General features: G+C 35.6%; 1 protein-coding gene across 3 annotated transcripts in view; it reads right to left on the bottom strand.

The window, feature by feature from the left end:
* LOC117423264 (neuronal tyrosine-phosphorylated phosphoinositide-3-kinase adapter 2-like) overlaps positions 1-21,856 on the bottom strand; it is a 46,018-nt gene extending 24,162 nt beyond the window's left edge. Inside the window, exons 1-4 of one of the 3 annotated variants that reach the window (XM_034038787.3) lie at positions 20,582-21,856; positions 19,047-19,279; positions 4,271-4,569; positions 309-347 (exon numbers count right to left, since the gene is read on the bottom strand). In XM_034038787.3, the coding sequence (XP_033894678.3) occupies positions 309-347; positions 4,271-4,569; positions 19,047-19,249 (541 nt within the window). In that variant the 5' untranslated portion in view covers positions 19,250-19,279; positions 20,582-21,856. The remainder of the gene's footprint in view (positions 1-308; positions 348-4,270; positions 4,570-19,046; positions 19,280-20,581) is intronic. The other 2 variants (XM_034038788.3, XM_034038789.3) reach the window with 2 other exon arrangements.
* Positions 21,857-22,454: the final 598 nt, after the last annotated feature.

Below are 22,454 nucleotides of genomic sequence, written 5' to 3'. Positions count from 1 at the left end.
TTTAGTGCTACAGTGTAAAATCATATTGGGCAAATGAGTGAGGTCCCCTTTTACAGATGCTTTTGTTGATATTCAAGGTTGTATCTAATTTCACAGTTGATATCCCTTCTACTCATGTTATTTTTAAAACACAGTTTTATATTATTATTATTATTATTATTATTATTATTATTATTATTATTATTAGTAGTAGTAGTAGTAGTAGTAGTAGTAGTCGTAGTAGTAGTAGTAATAATAATAATAATAATAATAATAATAATAATAATAATAATAATAATAATAATAGTGGTAGTATTTTAGGAACATACCCATTGAGTCTTGCGGATCACTTTCAAGGGGGTCCTGACCTAGGAATGGCAGAATTTCACAAAGATAAAACAATGTTATTAAAACATATACAAATGAACGCTAGGCCAGGGCTATGAAACACAAGGTCTAGGGGCTAAATGGGGCCAAATCAGGTTCCTGGTGCAGTTTTATTCAGGCTAAGACTGAGGCCACCACAGACGTCGGGGCATCCTAAAAGGGTTGATGGGATTTTAAGTTTACCTACCGTAAAACTTTAAGTAAACGTAACAGCGATTCATGTTCTTGTAAAAACCAAACCATTTTTTATTTTTTTTAATGTGAACTACAAATCAGATATCAGATTATAATATTGTCCAATAGAGGAAGGGCATGGGTACAAGTTTGACACCCCTGCACACGACTATAACTTTATTGCAGTTACAGTACAGCTCAGCCTTGTACTCACAAAATTATAAACAATATGGAGCTCGATTTTCCACTTCTGTGAACACAATTAATCTGTGATGAAAACGTGAAAATACACTTTCATTTGTAACCTGATTAAATTAAGTAAGGTATAACATATCTTTACAGTACAGTGGAAAAGCAGACCCCATGGTCATTTGCATATCTCTGTCATGTGAAGAATCTATGCCACTTCTGTAATATCTGCATACAACTGTATATTAGTAGAAATAATCTGTGAATCGTTCACATTGCTGCAAGTACAATATCCATATGCATATATATAGATTTGTTTCCTGAAGCATAATTTTATAATTAACAACATCCTTATATAGTGCCCATCATTAAAAAACTGAATTTTTAATTTTTAGTTTCTCACTATTTATAAATGCATGCAAGTAGGCCATCTTAAAATATCAACAATACATATATATATATATATATATATATATATATATATATATGTGTGTGTGTGTGTGTGTGTGTGTGTGTGTGTGTGTGTGTGTGTGTATATATATATATATATATATATATATATATATATATATATATATATAGATTCTCAGGGAAAGGGTTGACAACAGAATGCTGCTTATTTGACATACCATGGGAGCATAAAGTCCTTGTAATGATTAAAGTTAAGATGCCATCCTATACACACTGGTGTCATTCTTGTGCGCACAGGATGGGGGACCAAAAAAAGTAAGATGACATGCTTATCCCAACTTGCCTTCTTATTCTAGTAAACAAGGAGGCCTCTTTTAAGTAAATGGTGGGGGTGGTGGGAGGGGGTGGTGATAATGCTGGAATTATCAGTTTTTACAGTGTTTTATTCCTTCCATGTCTGGCAAGAACATCAGTTTATGGGTCCAATAAACAGTATTTGACCAAAAAGTATTTTTTTATTTTTAATTTACATATTTCCCAAACCATTTCCTTATTTTATTTTTATTTTTTACAGAACTTAACTCCAACAGTTCCCCTTGTTCTGTGCTTCATGGTCTACTACAAGTGGAACCTAAAAGCAAACCTGCTTGAGGTAACCCTGCCAAAAAAGTACTATAGTATACTATAGTATACTGCAGTAGTACTAAAGCAATTTTTTGCAGGGAAAGCACAGGTAAAGAACTGACGGCACTCCATTAATGTACATTAGGTCTTAATCACTTGATGTGGAGTTAGACACACAACTCAGTCTTTTTCCTGAAGGTTGCTACAGATATTCATGCTTAATTGTCCCTAGGCTGTAAAAGAAAAGTATTAGCTCTTGGAGCAAGATATACTGTACAGAGGGTCCCCAGCTGTGGCTTTACTTGTCAGAGGAGTTTAGCAGCTGATACGGAAATGGTTGAGTTAATCAGGATGTGTTCAGATTTAGAAGTGAGGCGGTAAACCCTGGTTCTGCGTTATCCTACACATCTGTCAGGCTGATGCCCTTTGCCTGTGCTACATAGGTAGCTGTAAAAAGAGTTTGCAGTGAAAGTGGACGCCCAGTTACTTTCATAACATTCTTAAAACTTAAATAGTAAGTAGCTTCAAACGTCCTTTGCTATTTTATGAGCACCCATATTGAACATTATAGTTTTCTCTAAATTTGACTTTACCTGGCTTTGAGCTTTCTTTGAGCCGGCCTAGTGTATTCTAACTGAACAGACTTCCTCGTTCAATTGAAGTCATGTGAAGTCAAGTCAAGATTCTCCAGACAAACTCAAAGGCGCTGGTAAAGGCAGATTTAGAGAAACAATGGTAAGAACTAGATGTTGGACCTAGATAACCTCAGACTACTCCGGATGATTGCAAGCATCATCAAATATTTTCCCAAAATGTAAAATGCATAAAAAAATCATCTTGATGGTATAAAACTTTTTTCACTTATCGTATTTTTACTGATGGCATCAGTCACAATTTTTACATCATGTTTGTAATCTTTTGAAGAAAAAAACTATAAGCGTTTGGTTTGATGTCATGCATGATGGGCTTTATTTTCCACTGTGATGTACAGTTTAGGCATGACTTATTTGATTACAATCCCAGTTGCTGTAACATCGCCTGTTTCAGATTTTCCTCTTCCTCTTAAATGGCATTTAATTTCATACTTCAAGTCCTCTACAACTGTCTAATCGAATTAAGTGAATGGGTGTTTTAAGCAGACACAGGATTTCCATGCTATTTTCCTCTGCTTGTTAATGATTTGCATGGTAATATTAAGGTGAACTAAGACCAACCCTTATAATACAGGTAGTGTTTATTTTAATTGTTTGAGAAGACTCACAAAAAAAGAAGTCTTCCAGTGTAATGTCTATATATATCTTTTCTATATAAAGAAGGGAGAACACACTCTCCTAAACATTTCATTTGCTTTGAGCGTATCCAATTATCCTGCTATTAAAATCCATAATTGTCTTATTAGATTATGCTTTTTTTTGATAGGTAAAGTGGATTTCATTATAAATTTAAGAAGGAGTGAAAAAAGTCATGTCAAATTAAGTGACATGAAGGTGCAGTGACACCTATTGCTTACTGTAAAGAAGCGCAACCTAATTCGTACCTTCTCCTCAAAGCACTAACATATTCTCATCAGGAGACAATGATAATTAATCTGAACACAGTTTTAAACACGCAGTTGTTGAAGTTAGCAAGTTCAGCCTTATCAGCATTTTAGTGATGGTAAGGGCTTGATTCACTTGATTAAGAAACCACTGTGAACTTCCAGCATGTGTTCCATTTGTTAGAATGCTTGGAGGTTGTTAAAATAAGGCAGATCCCATCCATCATGGCCATCACCTGCAAGACCTAATTTCAAATTGAAGCTGACATAAAAATCCACTTTCCCTCTTAACTGAAGATCAGGTGGTTTCTTGCAAACAATACCAATTGATGAGCCCACTTTTTCTCAACAAAAGTTACTTTCCCTTTAAAAAAAGCACCGGAATATTATTCTAAGTTATGCCAAATTAAAACCTGTTAGACTCAAATAAGATGTAACACCCCAGGGACTGTTTTGAAGCAAGGCAAATACACACTTCCTGAAAAATAAAAGCTTTGATGCAAGGTAAAACTAGCAAGAAGCAACTTAGTTGCAGGAATGAGCAGTTAAATTATTGTTCTGAATAGTTCCTTGCTAGTTTTGTTAAAATAATATTATTCCTTTGTCTTTACACTTGTTTCAGCTTAGGGCCCCTTGTGTGTTACTGAACCTTGGGCCACATTTACTTAGCCACAAATGTTCCTGTATCATGAAAAATATAGGCCTTAGAGTTGTTTATTATCCCAAGCAGGTACATGTTTATGTAACCTATACAAACATAACCAACCTGTCAGGCTTTTTTCCCCCTTTTTGTCACCTACAGGCATGTTTCTGTGAGCACAGTTTCATTTTGCATTGTACAGCAAAACAACTTCAACAGTGTAATTTCATCTGGTAACTACTGTAGCACTGTAAGGTCAGTAAATCATTAGTTCCAGGAACTCTTGTGCAACCTACAAATAAGGCAATTTAAAGGAGAAAGGAACTTACCGTCAATTTTATCCAAATCCTTCCATGCTTTACACGTTGTCCCAGCATTGACAGTTTCTGAGGAGCTACTCAACTTAGTGTTGGGGTCCCGTTTGGGTTTGGGGGGAGGCTGTTTGCGTGAATTGACACCGTCATCATCTCCACCCCCAACTGAGTGCAGAGACTGTGACCTAACGGAAAATCCAACCCCACAAGGGTGGGGTAGTCGGTCCTGTGGGGCAGGCATTGTCATAAATCCCATTCGGAAATGCTTTCCCACATAGCCACCATCGCCTCCTCTTGCAACGCCCTCCCCGATGCTGGAAGATAGGCAAAACAAGAGACTTTAATATAAGTCATGTGATCTGTAACAAATAGATACCCTTGGGATCTTTTATAAGATGTACTTTGCATTTTTGTTAAAAACAAATACTAATAACATATTTACTGATTTACATACTAATTTACATATTAAAAAATACTTACATTAATGAAACAGTAGAGTCCAGAAATGAACAGTTCTTGGTAATGTCAAAGACAGTTTGAAAAATATAACCACAAAGATGACATTATCACACTGGAGCCTTCTGCATAATTGAGCTTTTACTGTTTGCTTATTAAGGTTAATAGCAGCTTTATTGCTGGCTACAAAAGATGAGTTATTGCTGTGAAGTGTTCCAGTCAACCGCTAGACATTTCTAGCTTTCAATCAAAAATGCAATTTGGAACCAAATGGAGCACAGCCATTTGACTACATCAGAAACAAAATGTGTAACATTTAACAGAGAAAAATGGAAACTAGTAGCCCAAAAGTAAGATTCCCAACGGAATCATAAAGCCAGGTATAGGCATATTTAGAGAACAAAGTTAACATATTGTAGACAAAGCAATACATTCTACATTTGACACCTGATTCTCCCATCTCTTTATTAGTATTCAATCACAAGCCATTTATCAAATAAATTCCTAATTTGGGGAAATATTTTATTTAAAAACAACGCTCATACATATTGCATTAAGTTAAGTGAACTACAACCTTTTCCCCTCCTGCTATAAAAAATGATGTTTGCTTTTTTGTTCTTCAAAGTGCCTGGAAAGTAATTACAGAAGGTTAATACACCATCACATTTTTGCAACTATGCTTGGCAATGACATCTTTCATCTTAAACATTAAACATTTATTTCAACAGATACAACCCCCTCTGCATCATATTGCATTTGGAGGGGAGGACACATCTAGCTGGTGCTACATGACAAATCACCAAGCATGAGGAGATGTACTTCTTCAAAGTCAATGCTACAGGTTTTAAGTACAGCAATATACAATCATTAAAATCTCTAGTAATCTGTCTTAATCTCTTAAAGACATGGGAATTCTAAATTCAGTTTTTAAAAAAAAATATAATGCCAATTCTTTGTCACTTTGTTTTATTTGTATTGCATGTCAATTTGGTGTGATTATACAATACACAATACCAGTATATAACTGTGGCAGGGCTGAGGCCTGCCCCTGTAAAATATAGTTTTGTTTAATTATAAATATGGTTTGGTGGGATTTGGTTTGGTTTGATTTTTTTTTAAATAAAAATGTATTTAACCCTGGTCACCTGCCTTTTAAAAGGGTCTGGAGAGACAGCCCTTGGTTCTTATTTGTTTGTTTGTTTGTGTGTGTGTTTATTCTGTGCTTAGTAGAAAGCCTAATCACTGCGTGTTTAACCAGGATGAGCTACGAACAATCACTGCATTTAGGTTAGGGGATTTTAATCCTACCAATGTTTATTTAGTTTATGGTAGGAAAAAGTTTCCTGGTGCGAGAGTAGCGCAAGGCCTAAGCTTGGCCAGCTTTTGTTTTCTTAGTTGTTTAAGTACAGTGTTTGTTTTTGCCTTTTTGTAAATATGAATCTGTATATATATCCTTCCGCACTAGGGCTACCATTTCTGGTACCCCAGTGGTGGCAAACAACCACTGTAACACCTTGTACTTAATAAAACTTGGACGCCTGTGTGGCGTTTGCAACATCAGCATTCTCTCAGTGGATACCCACACTTAGCAGTACACCCCTTTTACAATACAATATATCACTGGATATCTAAAACAAAAATGATAAAAAAATACTTCTTTTCATGGTCAATCAAGCAAGATGAGATAGCTTGTTTATGTATTGCAGTATCACAAACAGGAACCTTATTTAGTGTAGGTTTCTGGGGTCTGCACAGTACATTTTGGTCAAATATGAAAATACAAATAAACATTTTAGAGCATTTGTAAATGTTTTTACTTCAATATCCTCTGTAATGCATTTATGAAAGAGTAAGCAGCTTCAAGCTTCTAGTTGCCTATCACAGATGGCAGGCTAGGTCAACCAAAGTGTCATTATAGAAGGTAGAGGCAGCACCAACTAGTGATCCACTTTGGGTTTCCTTTTGTTTTACAGGGAATACACTCCACTGCATGGTGTTGATACTAAAGTCACTTTGGCTGAGCTATCATACATTGCTATCATACATTGCAATTGCAGGCTACTATAACTGAAGAACATCTTATATTGGGATTATCATCTATGAACCCTTTATACATTGCTGATAAAGTGGCTTGAATAAACATCGTAATTGGCTGAACAAGAACAAATGAAGACTTGTTTTACTGCAGCTAGGGGCTAATCACCTTTGAAGATCAAAGCGCATGATCTGGGTCAGCAGCTGAAAAATACTTCTCCACACCATACGGTCAGTTGAGGTCCCTTAGATATTCAGCATTTTTTAAAAATATTTTATATTAGTCAAACACAGAAATTAAATAACAATCATATCACATTTAAATGATAATATATTTCCTTGGATTTATTTTCTTTAAAATCTCAAAATCTTAATCACTTTGACCACAGCAATAATGCCTGTAAAGCTTCAGGTTGAAGTACAAGATCCAGCTTAATTACAGGATCTCAAATTGTGGTGGAAAGCAGTTGTGTTGAATCTTACCAACGAAGAGACCATGTATGAAAAACAGCAACAACCTGGGTTCAGATTCTCAACAATCTGGTATAAAAGTGAAATACGTTACAGTAAATGCTGACTTCAATGTGTATTATAATACAGGAGTAGGTTTGTTCAGGTGGACTGATATGAGTGCATGACTGCCTCCCTGACCATCTGGATTCGATGCAGAGTGTGATTATTGTACAGTGATTTCAGACATCAACTTTACTGACCAAAGTGTATAAAACATGTAAGTAAGCACTTATGTTGTTTTGTTTCTTTTGTAGCTTTACTCTACAAGAAAATAACACATTCAAACTGCAGTATAAAAAAATAACCTTGACTATGTAAAAAAAAAAAAAAAAATCACTCAGTAGTAATACGTTTTTTACAGCACATTTGGATACATTCAATAAAATGTAATTGAAAGTTTAAAATCGTATTGTTTTTTGGTTTTCTTTTTCTAAAATAAACATTTTATAAGTGTAATAACCCACTCCAGGGTGTGCGGTAAGACATATCTTATTTGGGTGCATCGTGAGGCATGAGGTCATAGACACAAGGTCATTGCACGAGGTCATGGAGTTGTGACCACATAGCAAAACAGTCCTAGCAATATCACTAGTTAGAAGCAGAACAAGAGTAAAGAATAACCCAGATACACCCCATGGAAGACAGATCCAAATCCCCACCCTGAGTATAGAGTCAATCCCGCACTAAGAGGTCACCATAAATAAAGTTTTTGTAAGTGATTAGCTTGCATCTGTAAAATTAAAATGGTAATGGCTTGGATTGGAAATTGAAAAAAAAAGCTCTTATCTGGTTAGAAAGCTACAACGTAAATCACTGAGAACATTAATTAAGTGGGCAGTCAGCTCCTCTTTTGCTGTCTGTATTGGTGAGAGAAGATGAAGTCAAGATAAATGCCCCCCTTAAAATGCATTTTTGCTGTAATTATTCCAGTGCAGTCTGCAGATTTTTAATTGTGTTCCTCATATATCTTTCATTCCTGAACTCTTATTACATAAAGGTTGTAATAGAAAAAAATGGTAATGGTATATATGTATCCTGTTAGTCTGTAAAGATCTGCTTGGTATCATCATTGTTCAGACAGAAGAAATGTGAATGTTACAGACATTGATTTTAAGATGATTATTGACACAGGGCATACATCCAAATGGTTAACATCCTATTAGAATGAGATACTAATCCAACATCACACATCACAAGTTCATGTATGCATTTGTTTTGGGGTCTTATTCATAAAATGGGTGGTTCTCTGGATTAACTTGGTATTTGTTTTAGATTCAGTTCCAAGTCAATTCACATATATATATATATATATATATATATATATATATATATATATATATATATATATATATATATATAGATATATATACACACACACACACTGCTGTACAAAAGTTTTAGACATGTTGCATTGTTCTACTCTGATGCATTATGAGCATCAACAATTTACTCAAAGCCTTCACTAGTGTTTTCTACTATTATAACAACCTTGACTTGCATAAAGAAGCATAAAAACATTGAGAGAAATAGCTTGCATCACTCGATTTTCAAGGTGTGGTATCCAAAGCATAATCAACAAGTACAGAAACATCATCTATAATTGACAAACCCAGGACTGGAAGACCCAAAAAGCTGTCTAACAAGGATGAGGAATACTTGAAGATAATATCCTTAAGGAATAGAAAGAAGACAAGCGTTGAATTGACAACAGAACTGGCAGAAGGCACAAGTGTCGTTGTTCATCAAATCAACAGTACAGAGGTCACCCTTGAAATCAGGACTTAAAGGATGTGTTGCAGTAAGAATACCTTTGTTAAGAAAGGGGAACAAGACTAAAAGGCTAAAGTATGCACAAGAACATCGAAATTGGACTATGGAACAATGGTCAAAGGTGCTTTGGACTGTTGGTGGATGGACAACGACACCTGTGCCTTCTGCCAGTTCTGTTGTCAATTCAGCGCTTGTCTTCTTTCTATTCCTTAAGGATATTATCTTCAAGTATTGCTCATCCTTGTTAGACAAAAATCTGTCAATGGTAACTTAAAAAACCCTAAAGTTAAAATTCACTTTACTTACACAATTTAATTAACTTGCATATGGAACATATCTGTATGATATAAATTACACAAGTGAAAGTAACACTAGTTATTTGCTGAAAGCAATACAATAATTATGTTTTATTCTTAAAACACAGCTTTTTGCAATAGGCATCTAATGGCTATGAATTCACAAAGATAAAACGTTTTTGCCAACATGCTGTCAGACAGAATCAGTAATAAATAATAAAAAAATGAGGCAGAAACTCTAAAAAATGGGTGAAGGACATTGATAAACACATTTATTTCACACCAGGGGTCTTTTAGTAATGCATCTAGCGTCTGCTAACAGTTATGGACAGGAATACAGTCATGCTGTCTCTCTAGCTTGCACTTTCCTGACAGTCAGGCATCTGATATAAGGCAACTAATTGACCACATAGGATTCTAGGCTTTTAACAGTTCTCACCTGCCTGTCCTTTAGCTATCACATTAACATCCGTTTCATTTCATACAGCAGCATTACATTTGACTTGAGTGAGACTGACAGCATACAGTCAGATTAAAAAGACTGAATTTGGGAAGGCTAGGTGGCACAGCAGGTTAAATCGCTAGGCTTTTATACCCCTTTCTCTGGAGATCTGGGTTCATATCTGGCCTTGGATGCATGTGTAAGTCTCAAAGGTGCTCTCAGTGTACAGTAGTCCACATCACTATTTGACACAGCTTTTTGTGCAGGCAGCAAACAGTCTCTTATGAAGTGTGATCCCCCTGTGGTGTGAGTTATTTTTATTCAATCGCAGTGGCATCGCAAATAGTACCTTGAGACAGGTGTTTATTACAGTATTGGGAACTGCTTCCTGTCCCTGCTTAGGTCCAACCGAGACAAAACCAGAGAAAAGAAGACTTGTATTAAAACTAGTGTGGATGTGAAACAAAAAAAGTAACAGTCAACTAAAAGACTAGCCCATACTAAACAAGCACAAAGCAAAGGCAGGGGAACTGAAAACCAGGCTATTTGAAATCTTGAAAAAAAGGTATAGTTTTCTGAAGATGCCGAAAAAATCCCACAATGCCTTGCTTTGCCTGCGGATTCAAATGATTCAAATTAGCATTTTAAAGGTTTACTTAAAAAAAGAAAACATGAAGAGAAGCTCAATTGTTAAGCCTTAATTGTTAAGCCTTGGTCGTAGAGAGAGCAGAGACAAGGAGTCATTAGTAACAGCAGGAGCTGCTACCTCAGCTGGGCTTCACTGCAAGCCACCTAATCACTGAGCTCCCTGGCAATAACGCTGTCTGTAGGGCTGGATCTGTCTGCACTTTTGCAAGTAAAGTATCATGCTAATGTGCCACTTTAATTTGTAAATTAATGTATATATTTACTTAATTGGTAATGCAGCAATTTGAAATGTCAAAGTAGCAACCACTAGTGAACATGCATAATTGACAATGTATTGTTAAGTTTGAAAGCTAAAATAGTCATGTGTTATATTAACCCCTGTAACAACTAACAGGAATGATATTGTAAATATCAGTTTCTTAGTAATATAGTCAATAAGTGTAAGAGTTAGGAGATAGAACAGAATATTACAAGATTACTTGGTAACATTACAGTATATAATAATTAGCGTCAATTACTGTTGGTTAATAATATAATGCATTATTGCTAACAATTCTAAATCCATAGTTGTCAGATAATGTAGAAAAAATACAGGACACGTAACTCTAATAAACTAATGTACTGGTCTTTAAAAAACAACAGGCTGGTTGGACAGAGATCAACCACACCCTTTTTACTGTGGTATACCACAGCAAAGGCATAGTAGAGTAAAGCCTAGTAAAACAGTGAAATCATGCTAAAATGGTTAACCATGCTAGTTATAAGCACTCATCCCCCTTGAAAACATGTACAAATCAGGGATAACATTATAAGCACATAATGACAGGGGACCTGCAAGTTGAAATTAAGACAATACAAATAATAATATAACAAAATATATAATTAAGATGGTGGAGCAGAACAAAGTGCACTCCATTTTATTTAAACACTACAAACAATATGTTTCTATCTTTTTTATTTCTTGCTATAGTAACCTTGTAAATAGCATAATGAGTAATTCCCCTAATATCTACTGACATCTGATGTCAACTCAATAAGTAAATGAACTATCATTACCCCTCCACACAATGTTCATCTGCAAGGTTTATTCCATAATCCAGCTGTGCGTCATCCACTCCATAAGCTGGCTCAGAGCTTTATACCATTTCTGTTTTATATTAAAAAAAAAAAAAAAAAAAAAAAAAAAACATGCAATAAAAAAAAGAAATGCTTGTCCTGACAAACAGGGTTATTGTTATTTGTTTATTATACTTCTCCAATATGCTTTACTGTATATGTATTATAGGGTAGCCTGTTAGAAACTGATACTGTATGTGCATGCTGTGTTTGCATTAATTCAGCTACTCACTGCAAAAAAACAAACAAACAAAAAAAAGACTTATATTTAGAATCCTAAATCCCCTATTTATATAATCCTACCATACTGCATCATTCACTGTGTAGAACCCCACATGTTATTTCACTGTGCATACATAGACCACAAATGGCCACCCATTGGTTAGCTGCTAAAATCTGCCTAGCAACACACTCCAGCGACACAGAAACCAAACATGTAGCACACAAAAAGCAGACAACTGTAACTGCAGCCAGGAAAATCAACACCACTACCAAATCAAATGGTCTGTTAAACTGTCACACGATAAACAAGAACATTATATATAAATATACACACACACACACACACACACACACACACACACACACACACACACACAACATATCTGTTTACACTGTTTTATAAACTGGAAAAGCACCATAGTGACAGCTGATACTATTAAACATTAACAAAAGTAAACATGTGCTATTATTGTAATAAGATAACTTACAACCACAAGGACCCTCAAGGAAATACATATCTGGCAACAGCAACTTAATGACGATATCAGTAAAAAGATGCATGTTTCTTTTGCAATCACCCCATAAAACAGCCTTCAACTGTTTGCAAATAATAAGCTAAACTTCCTTGGTATACTGCTTTGCAGACAGCAGACAAAACTCATAGTAACCATTTTCTTATATCTACCATAGCCAATATGACACATTTTAATACACACCACTGTGTGCAAAGCAGCAGTCTGGCATTGTGTTTGTGTTGTAGTTCTGTCTCTGACGCTCATATGAGATCCATATTTTCTTTTTGTAAAATGGTATTACGATCCTGTGTTCAATTATCCAAAATCACTAATTAAGAAAAAACAGCAACATTAGCAAAGAGACCAAGGGACCCTTTCTTGTATCTATGCATCTGAGGTTTGAATGCTTTTAATACACCTACTGTATGCTGAATACCAGACTATAGGCCTCCTTGGTTATACATTCTACTTGAATAAATAGAACCTCTGCATTCTTCAGAGAAATAACTAAGTAGCAGAATGTAATGCAAGCTCTATCAGAATGCCCCCCCAATGTTGGCAGCATGGGATCAGTATTGGTAGCTTAGCAACAAATGAAATGCTTTTGGCTAAATAAAGAGAAAAAAATAAATGAGTGCTTCATAGAGCATGAACGTAGACACCCCACATGTGTATGGCCAAACAAATGACTGAACAGCAATATTAACATATTTCCCTAAAAAATAATCTCAATTTAGATATGTGTTAGACTAGAGACATGAACCCTTCTCCACAGTCCCACGGTCGAGAGTCATGTTGGTGAAATGTATTCAGCATGTAATCTTTCCCAAGGGCACTACATTACTTGGATTTATTTTGTATTGAGGGAAATGGTTAAATACAAAATACAAAAGATTTAATATTCGAGAATTCTGTAAATGTGTTTATGGGAGACAGTTCTCCCTACAGTCTAATTCTCTGAATTCTCTGTGCAGACTGGATCAATATTGGGCTGACTCAGCTTAGTACAGACATCATACAATCTGGCAGTGAACCCGTAAACCATTTCTCCTGCATTATGACAGAGGTTCATCATTGTGAAAGCTTCTGCTGCACAATAGCATTGACCATAATGGTGTTCTGTTTGACTACAAGGAAGATTTATCTGCACCTATAAAAATTTTTATTAATCACTGACATAAAGGATCATTGTTTGATTCCCTGTAAATGTCATTACTTTAGATACTACTTTATCCCACCAATCCAGTTCTGCCAACGATGACTATTTTCATTGTTTGCCATTTATTTGAGACCTAAATACTTTTGGCAGATTTCAGATTCAGTTCTTTGTGAACACGTCACTCTTTGGGAAAACAACATACAAAGTAGTAGTAAAAACTGGATTTTAGTGTAACAGAGCATGTTGATATAATAATGTAGTTGGATAAAGTGAATGTTAAAGTTTTCTAGGGCACATAGAGCTGATTTTTGAACGATAGTTTGAATGTGCCATTGTGACGCACTGCATTCCAAGTAGCTGACTTCTGTTCTGAAAATGTTCTCAATTGCTACAGGCACACTTCTGACTGAACTGTGGCATGTCACGTGCAATTTTTCACTCTTTGACATCTTACACAGATTTCAAAAGGGCACTTTCTACAATCTTTCAAAAAAATATTTCTTCTTAGTATAGAAATGATTAAAATCATACCTAAAATTAATTCTAAAATGAACAGTCCATGAAGCATTAGGTAAAACAGCTTAAAGTGTTGTCATCCAATACCTTACAAACATATTCTATCAAATGAAATAACAGTAATACCAGCACTAGAGGTTTTTAATGTCATCTGTGTTATCAAATTAAATAATAAAGAACTACCATAGCTCAAAGGTGTTAAGTGAGTGGGAAAAGAATGCCTGTACTAGGCTTGAGACGTGTTTATATGCTAAATGACAAGTTGAGGGGTATGTACTGTCATTTTACAGCATTTCAAGCACAGAGTGGTCTGTGCCTCCCACAAGGAGTTACAAATCCTTAGGAACAGTATGCTTCACATTATTCTTGAAAGGCTAATCCCCCATGCTAACGCCCCCACTATATAGGCGTAGGACAGAAGTAAAAAAGAGAAGGATATTCAAAAAGAATGACTCAAATTGTCACCGAGAGTGGGAGAGTTACATAGCCATTGGCAGATCAGACAGCACATCTGAAGGAAAAACAGATTAACTTCAAATAACCAGCCGAATGCAAATCATACCTTTAAGTGCATTATTGGCACAGCCAACTAATACAAAATTCTTCCTATAGTTAAAACAATTTCATGTTATAGGATGGTACTTTTTTATATATATATGTCTTATACAGAACACTGCCACACACCTGGTTAAGGGTGTACGTGCACCAATGATTTTCTTAATTGTTAAGATCATTATAACAGAGCTCTGGGAGTAATTTGCAATTCCCTCTATTTCAATCACACACATTCTTATCTTTCACTCAATATGTCTCAATGTTTTCAAATTATTTCCCCTTCAAAGCAGTCGCTTATCATAAACTAGACCTATCTTAACATTAGACAAAGCTTCAGAAATGAAGTGAAAGCTTGTGACATAGATTATCCTTTAAAGTGAGATAAGCCATTTCAGTATTAATGTCCTCTTCCTTTGTATCCATGCAGGCAGGTGGTCCTTGAAGGTATAGCCCCAAGTGATTTCATATGCATTAGCAGAAGAACTTGTACGGAACACAGTCTCGCTTTAATCCAATATGCTTCAAAACCCTAATCCAATCACACTCAGCATCCACATCCACTAAATGTATTGAAATTGTTCACTATAAGCATCTGAAGTTGACAGACATTTTCAGATCTTACATCATCAGAAACTGGACTCCTGAAAAAAGTCCTTCACTTTGATATTTCTCCCCTGTCTCTTCCCCACAACTGTCACCCTAACCTATCAGTTAACACTTTCAAGAGAACCAAGGTGCATTGCACATAGGCAGTCAGATCGGCACTAAAGCTTGGTCAGCTGTTTGTATATCTAGGTACATCACTGCCAGTGGGAAGTGCATGACGGCTTTTCTTTCCAGAGCTTTTATAGTTTAAAGAGTATACTTGAAAATGATCGAACCCTTTTAAAAAGCAAGGGATCTTTCTATTCCAAATCCATTTCTATTTCCCATTACAACTCTTTGCTTTTTAGGAAAATAATAGATATTAAAAGTATTGTACAGCTATGGACAAAAGTTTTGCATCACCCTATAGAATTTGTTTTTTGTTTAATTATGTTTCAATCCTAAAATTCTAGGTGATGCAAAACTTGGCCATAGCTATATATGTCAAATATATTAAGATGCAAGCGAAGTGGTGCCCCATCACTTTCAAATTAATCCCAGTGGCAGGTGGAAACAGGTGTTTGTATGCCAGGCCTCCAAACTGTGCCCTCTGTTCAGCTTCTATAGTTACAAGCTGGTTGGGGGGCATTATTAATGTATTATGGCAGGCTCTCCAGTGTGATTATTTCTGTGTTTGCCAATGACCCAGAAAGACCTTCAAGTCAAATATATTTTTTGCATGGTGCAAAATCCTGGATTAAAAATTCAGCTTCTTCGACCCAAGGAAATGTATTATAGAGAAACAATGACCTGTGAATCCTCTTAGTGACAAGTATACCTCTATAGCTGTGGCCAACCAGGAACGATCTCCCTCAGGTTTCCCAGGAATGATTAAACCTTGCTAAAATGAAACATTAAGGGGGGCACGTATCAAGATTAACCAACGCAGCCCTAAATTGGCGGATTATAAAGTACCACTCTGCCACGGCACAAATTTTACCCTATCCAGTATGTATTAACTGGCCCAAAATTAATGAGGCACGCCGTAAGCTGGCACATTTAAATGCTTAAATGCTCTGCACTGGTGCTCAAAATGGGCTACCAGTAGCACAGATTACCAGACTACCTTGGTTCTCTTGAATCTTTCTAAGTGTAAATGATCACTGTTTCTACAATTACCAAAATGCCAGTCCTTGATGGTGAAAGATGTCAACATTCTTAAAATATTGAGCAATTGTATGATCATTTGCTGAATGATCTCCATTTTATATTTTTGTGTTGATTATTTCTACAAACAAAAAAAAAATGTGTTCACTGCCAACAACAGATTACCTGACAATCAATTATTAGGAGAATAAAAAATAGGTTTCAGATCACTACAAAAAGTGACTTTATTGCAAAAATGGATTAGGTTACAAACATCTCCATAGACATGTCTAAATGCAAAATGTGTTCTTCAGCTGTTGCAGTATTTTAAAGACCAACATAGTTTTGAGGAAAACAAAATATTTAATCAATCCAAATTTACACAGCAACAATGAAAGTATAAACTTCCAACTGACCTTTATCATAGTTATGAACTAGGTAACATTTATGCCTTTTACATGAACCATAATTTTACAAGGACTTCTAAATAGGATTCATACTGTATACTATCTAATATAATTTGAACTAATAATTCGGGAATTGTATGCATTAAAATGACAAGTTAGTGAATACAATGTACTTTAGAAAGAGGTGACATCCTCTCACAATCCTGGAATGACTGGTGAGAGACTGTATAGCTAAAAGATTAGAAATACCAGGACAATGCTGATAAATCTATAGCTGAAAATGGGGACTAAGTAGATGTCTCAACTTTTCATTTCATTCATAGATGAGAAAAGAACCATTTTTATCAGACACTGCTATACACATGGTGTGCTTGATTCTCAAAGGCTTTTACTCAATATCGTCGACATGTTTTCAGAAACAGGAATAAACAATGTTGTTTTAGAAGCTTGTAAACATTTAAGGGCCCAGTCAAAATAACTTTTAGCAGGTAAAAAATTATTTTAGAAAAATATAACTGTACAAATCTGATCTGTTAAATAAAAACAAAACTTGATGCCCATATCATGACATCAATTTCAATATTCTTTACTGAAAAAAAAGAAAATTTCTGTTGATAATGAAATAAAACCAAAAGATATTTATTCATGTATTCTGACACAATTAAACTCCTCTTCTTTGGGCCGGTGTCCTGATTTTAGAGCATCCCTCCTGACAGTGGTGGAATCTGCTCTTGGGCAACTGATCTGTTACTAGGCAGAAAACAGCCCCTATCTGCTAGCCTTATGATTGTATTCAGTATCTAAGGCTTTTACACTTAATCTCAGCTTTGTAACACATTTTTCATCAGTTACTGTAAACATTAGGCAATCTCATTGACTAATATGGTCTCATATGGTCTTCATGAAAAAAAAAAATCTAGCACTTTCGTTTTTATATCTCTGGCTCCCCTAAATGTACAGTATGTTTAATATTTAATGTTTGCAAGAGCCTATGGCATTCTTAAAAATGTTAGATTGTAATGCCAGGTAAAATTAATAGAGCAGTATTAGCAGCAAAAAATGGGATGTCATCAAATAATCTAATTAGGATGGATGCAAATACATAGCATCACCATATCACATTGTGTCATACAGTATGACTAAGTGCTTTATACAGTATGCATGGAGGAATAATTTGGACCAACATAAGCCAATAACCCACCACATAATCCTTTTTATGAAAGTTATGTAGCCAAAACTTATTTTCCCATTTTTTCTGAAAATACATTATATGAACCATCTTTCTTTTTGATATCCATCACTATAAATGCTGACACAATACACTATATTGCTATGGTTGTATCCAATAGTAGCCAACTATGCAATCTCGTTTATTGCATTTACACAGTGTCAATTTCATGTCAACATGAATAGGATTCAAGTTGATATTGCAGGCTGATGTTATTTTAACCATAGCAATGCTGCCAGAAATGGTCTTTGACTTGACCTCGGACACCAGCATCCAGGCTAATAGACTTATCAAACAGCCATTCAGATTTATACGCTCCCCCCACCCGCCATCTTCTTTCAACAGGAGTCATGATCCCATGAGAACTTAAAATCACAAACATTATAAAAAACTACAACAAATAAATAACTTGCTGTAGGAATGCATTTTTTTTTAATTGTAATTGTAATCATATTTTAATGGTTGCTGTTAAAATCTTCAACCTCTTCAATATTACTAAGCAAAGAATCATATTAGGGACCCCAAGTAAATAATTACATTTTATTTTGCAAATGGATCTAATCTAAATCTCATTAAGGGTGGCAGGCCTGATAAAACTCATTGTGAATAATTTAGGGGCTAAATGATCTGTGACAAGACAAAAAAAAGAGTAGATTTGAGTGTCAGAGGACCTCCATGTCGAGAAAAGGAACCACAGTGATTTCAACCATCTTCAGCAGTCATTCATCAGGACATGAAACAACGTTTAATTAGGATTATCCCAGACCAATGTGAACAAGACTTAATTTCCTTTATTTCATTGGTGCTGTTATTGTCACACAATTAGGACTATTCTGCAAACATACGTTTAAAAATATAGGGACTTAGAATTATTTATTTAATGGACAGTCTTTATAAACATAAAGGACCTGTTAAATTATATAAATGGTGGCAGATATAAACAAAACCAACATCTCAAACAATGTTTGAGCGTCTTGTTAGATTATTTTGTCTTTCAAAAGCAAACAGGTTTGTTGCCAGCATTATTAATCAAACAGTGTCTGTATTTAGATCCGCTAATGGTTAGAGAAATTGAAATGACCCAAAAGTGAGCTTTAAGCTTTGAACGCAACACTTTGTTCTGTTTTCTGTTTCCTCTGATGAATTTGAATAGATAGGCTTTAAAAGATTTCATTTTACTTACCGTTTTATTGCCTCTTCCTGCTTCCTCTTTTTCTCATTTTTCTCTTTCAGGTAAGCTAAGTTGGTTTCATTCCTCATTCGGTCATTCTCCCTGGCAATGTCTGAGGCATTCTGTATAACCAAACCATCGTAGGCTCGGAGTCCTCTGTCTTCAACATACTGGAAAAACCGAGTCAAACTGGCTTCTTCTTCTTTCGAATTCATTTTTTCTCAAAGGCAATCAGAAAGTACTTCCTGCAGACAAGTACAAATGTAAAACAATCTTTAAAAAAGAGTTTAAATTTAAAATGACCTGGCTATATATATATATATATATATATATATATATATATATATATATATATATATATATATATATATATATATATATATATATATAATTTCAGCATAAACTGGTTTGTTGAATTTATTTTCATGTTACTTTAGTCCATGTATTTAAAATACTGCTCCCTATTGTTAAATAAAATAAACCAATAAAATGAAAATCAATTTTAAAAACTGGTATCTGGTAATCTCTATTGCTATATTTCCCTTGTATATTCCCCTTGAAGTGCTCTGATTTGAAAGAAAGCATTCCCTCTGATGATTTCCATTACACGAGAGTAGATGTTAAAACTTCATGCTGATATTAAAATAAAATATTAAAATAAAAAACAGTATATAAAATAATGAAAACAACATATGCATGCACTGTTATTACGTAGAAACACTAAAGAGAATTTTGTCAAAGAATTGTACAAGTTTATATTTATATAATTGGATTTGTTATAGGAAATTGGTTTCTGTATTTGTATAGATGACCAAACCATGCTAGTTTTGATGGCACATTAAAATGATTTTGTTTTACATTTCTTCTTAAAGGTCTGATCATTAATGAGTACTGTGTAGAAAATATGTTAGGACAAATGCCCAATTCGATTCTGAGGGATTATTCAAAGTAGTCCATTGTGAGGACCAAACACTGCACTCAGCATCTCTTTGGCTCAAAGAATGGATCATTTTTAGCTTAGCTCTGTGGAGATTGGAACACTTCCTGGTCTTACATCTGAAATTGTCTGCATAGATTAACTGTACGGAAATGCATTTTAAGGCACTGCTGATGCTGTTCTGTGGAAAGAATTGAGCTTTGTTGTTCCAAAAATGATCAGACATCCTCCTTTCAATCTAGCCCTTTCTCTTGTTTCTAGATTCCCTGGAGGCATTTCCCTAGTAACCTGCTTCTGTTTACTGGAGTGTAAATTATTTTGTTTACTTCATTTTTGTCTAGATTTTCTCCCAAACAGCATTGTTATGTCTCATAATTTAGAGCTATTTTTAAAATATCACTAGGGTAGTAAACATATGTACTAAAAAAACAAAACAACAGAAATTCCAATTCACAACAGTACAGAAAGTGTAAGTTACAATATATGAATATGTTTGCAACCCATATCTGCACTGTATGTGGCAGGTCTCAATCTTTTTATAAACAAATATACATATGTGTAATCATGGGCTATTTAATCAGGACATCAAAGAGTTAAAAGGTATACTTACAAAAATTGCTGAATCTAGCTCTGTGAAGTACAATTCGGAAGCTGGTTAATTTCTTCTTAGCAAAGCCCTTTTCTGCAGTTAACTTCAGTGCAGGTAAAAAGGTAAATTTCAGCACCATAAAAAACTGGCCAGTTAATGGCTCAAAAATAAATATTCTTCACTTGGGGTCATGTTTTCATACAGAAAAGGCTTGGAGCAGCTCCTTGGAATCCCATATAGTGTCAATTTGACTATAACCATCTTCATGTCTGCAATGCAATTCCTTTTCAAATTGGTTGCAAAAGATTTAGTGGTGCTTCTTTAATCCCCCATCACAGAGAGTGGAGACAAGGGACAGCTGCAAATTGTACCTTGCCTGGATGTCCAGCAAAGAGGCAGCTGGATGCTTTTTTATCCACTTTACCACACAGCATAGAACAACACGACCTAATGCAGACACATCAGGCTCACTAGCAAGCTTCATTTGCACATGATATTTCTAAAGGCAAAACACAAAAAACAATGGCAAACAAAAATCAAAACAAGTGGGGAGACCTACTTTTAAGAAAGATGCTTCCTCATGCCCCTTAGATACAGAAGGTTGGGAGCCGCCTGGCTTGTGGTATCATCCCTCTCCCGTGACCACCACCGGCAGGCTTGCGATCTTTAGCTGCCTCCGTCTGTCAAAGCTGCAGCAGCAGATTAATCAGGGATTCAGAATTGTAAATCACGAGACAAAGAGCAAGCCTACCTTCAACCACGAAGCAAATTTCATCCCTTTTTAGCTCTCTCGCTCTCTCTCTCTCTCTCTCTCTCTCTCTCTCTCTCTCTCTCTCTCTCTCTCTCTCTCTCTCTCTCTCTCTCTCTCTCTCTCTCTGGGTTGCAATCTGTCGACATCCACCAGCCCCCTCAGACTGCATTCCAGGACCAGGGACAGCTCTTGCCTAGGCCAGTCTTTGACAGAGGGGAAGTGGGGAAACAAATGAAGCAACAACCACCACACAGGCAGGAAGGCGATCTCACTCCACTTCAGATTTCAGCTCCCAGGGGTGCAGGTCCTCATTAGAGCCTCCTGTCTAGGCAACAGCTCCTCTCCTGCTTTTATCTCTGCATGCACAAATTCTTACCAGCAAACAGGAAAGCAAAGAAAATAAATAATAATAATATGGATTACATGTTAGGCATCATTTACCCAGGACTGAATAGCTACCAAACAACTATAGATTAAAGAAAGATGCAGATAAAAAAAATAAAATCAATATATAGAGTAACCCTTTTGGCACTGGAAAATGTCATATCTTTTATTAACAGAACACCAAACTGACACCCACTGCACAGCAGTGTGATGCACACACAATTACTGCTGATGCAGTTTACACTGTTACACTTGGGGAGTAGGAGGAGCTTCTTCATCTCATGAAATACACCTGCTTTCAGGTCACCAGCGCCTCTCAGCCACAAGTACTATTTTGTCAGGTTTCTAAAAATAATACAAATGGGGTTCCTGCTGTAGAGCTTATTGGCTAATCATACTAAGTGCATGCAGAATGATGGAGTGTCTTTGAAATCCCCCTTGATGTATATGATGCATACCCTCCTCTGCTCTTGTTGTAGCACAGTCCTTGGGGAGCCAATTGCACTGAGAGTCTGCTATAAAAGGGTGCTTGAAATGCAGGTCTTTAAATGGAGGACATGAAATTTGGTCTTTACAAAAAGTGCACTGTAATTAAAGATGAGTGTGTGTTGAGTCAGTGCATAAGGATTGGGGCTAGTAAGAATATTAACTTTAAGAATATAACTTAACATTGACAATTACTAGCCAGGTAAGGGTGTTATAGGAAAAAAAGCCATATGGGGCTGGAGTAATCAAGAGCTTTAGACCAAAGTGCATGAG

Source organism: Acipenser ruthenus, chromosome 17 (assembly GCF_902713425.1).
Source record: "Acipenser ruthenus chromosome 17, fAciRut3.2 maternal haplotype, whole genome shotgun sequence".
Classification (NCBI taxonomy): domain Eukaryota; kingdom Metazoa; phylum Chordata; class Actinopteri; order Acipenseriformes; family Acipenseridae; genus Acipenser; species Acipenser ruthenus.
Note: the sequence above shows the minus strand (reverse complement) of the source record. Positions and strands in the feature narration are given on the sequence as shown.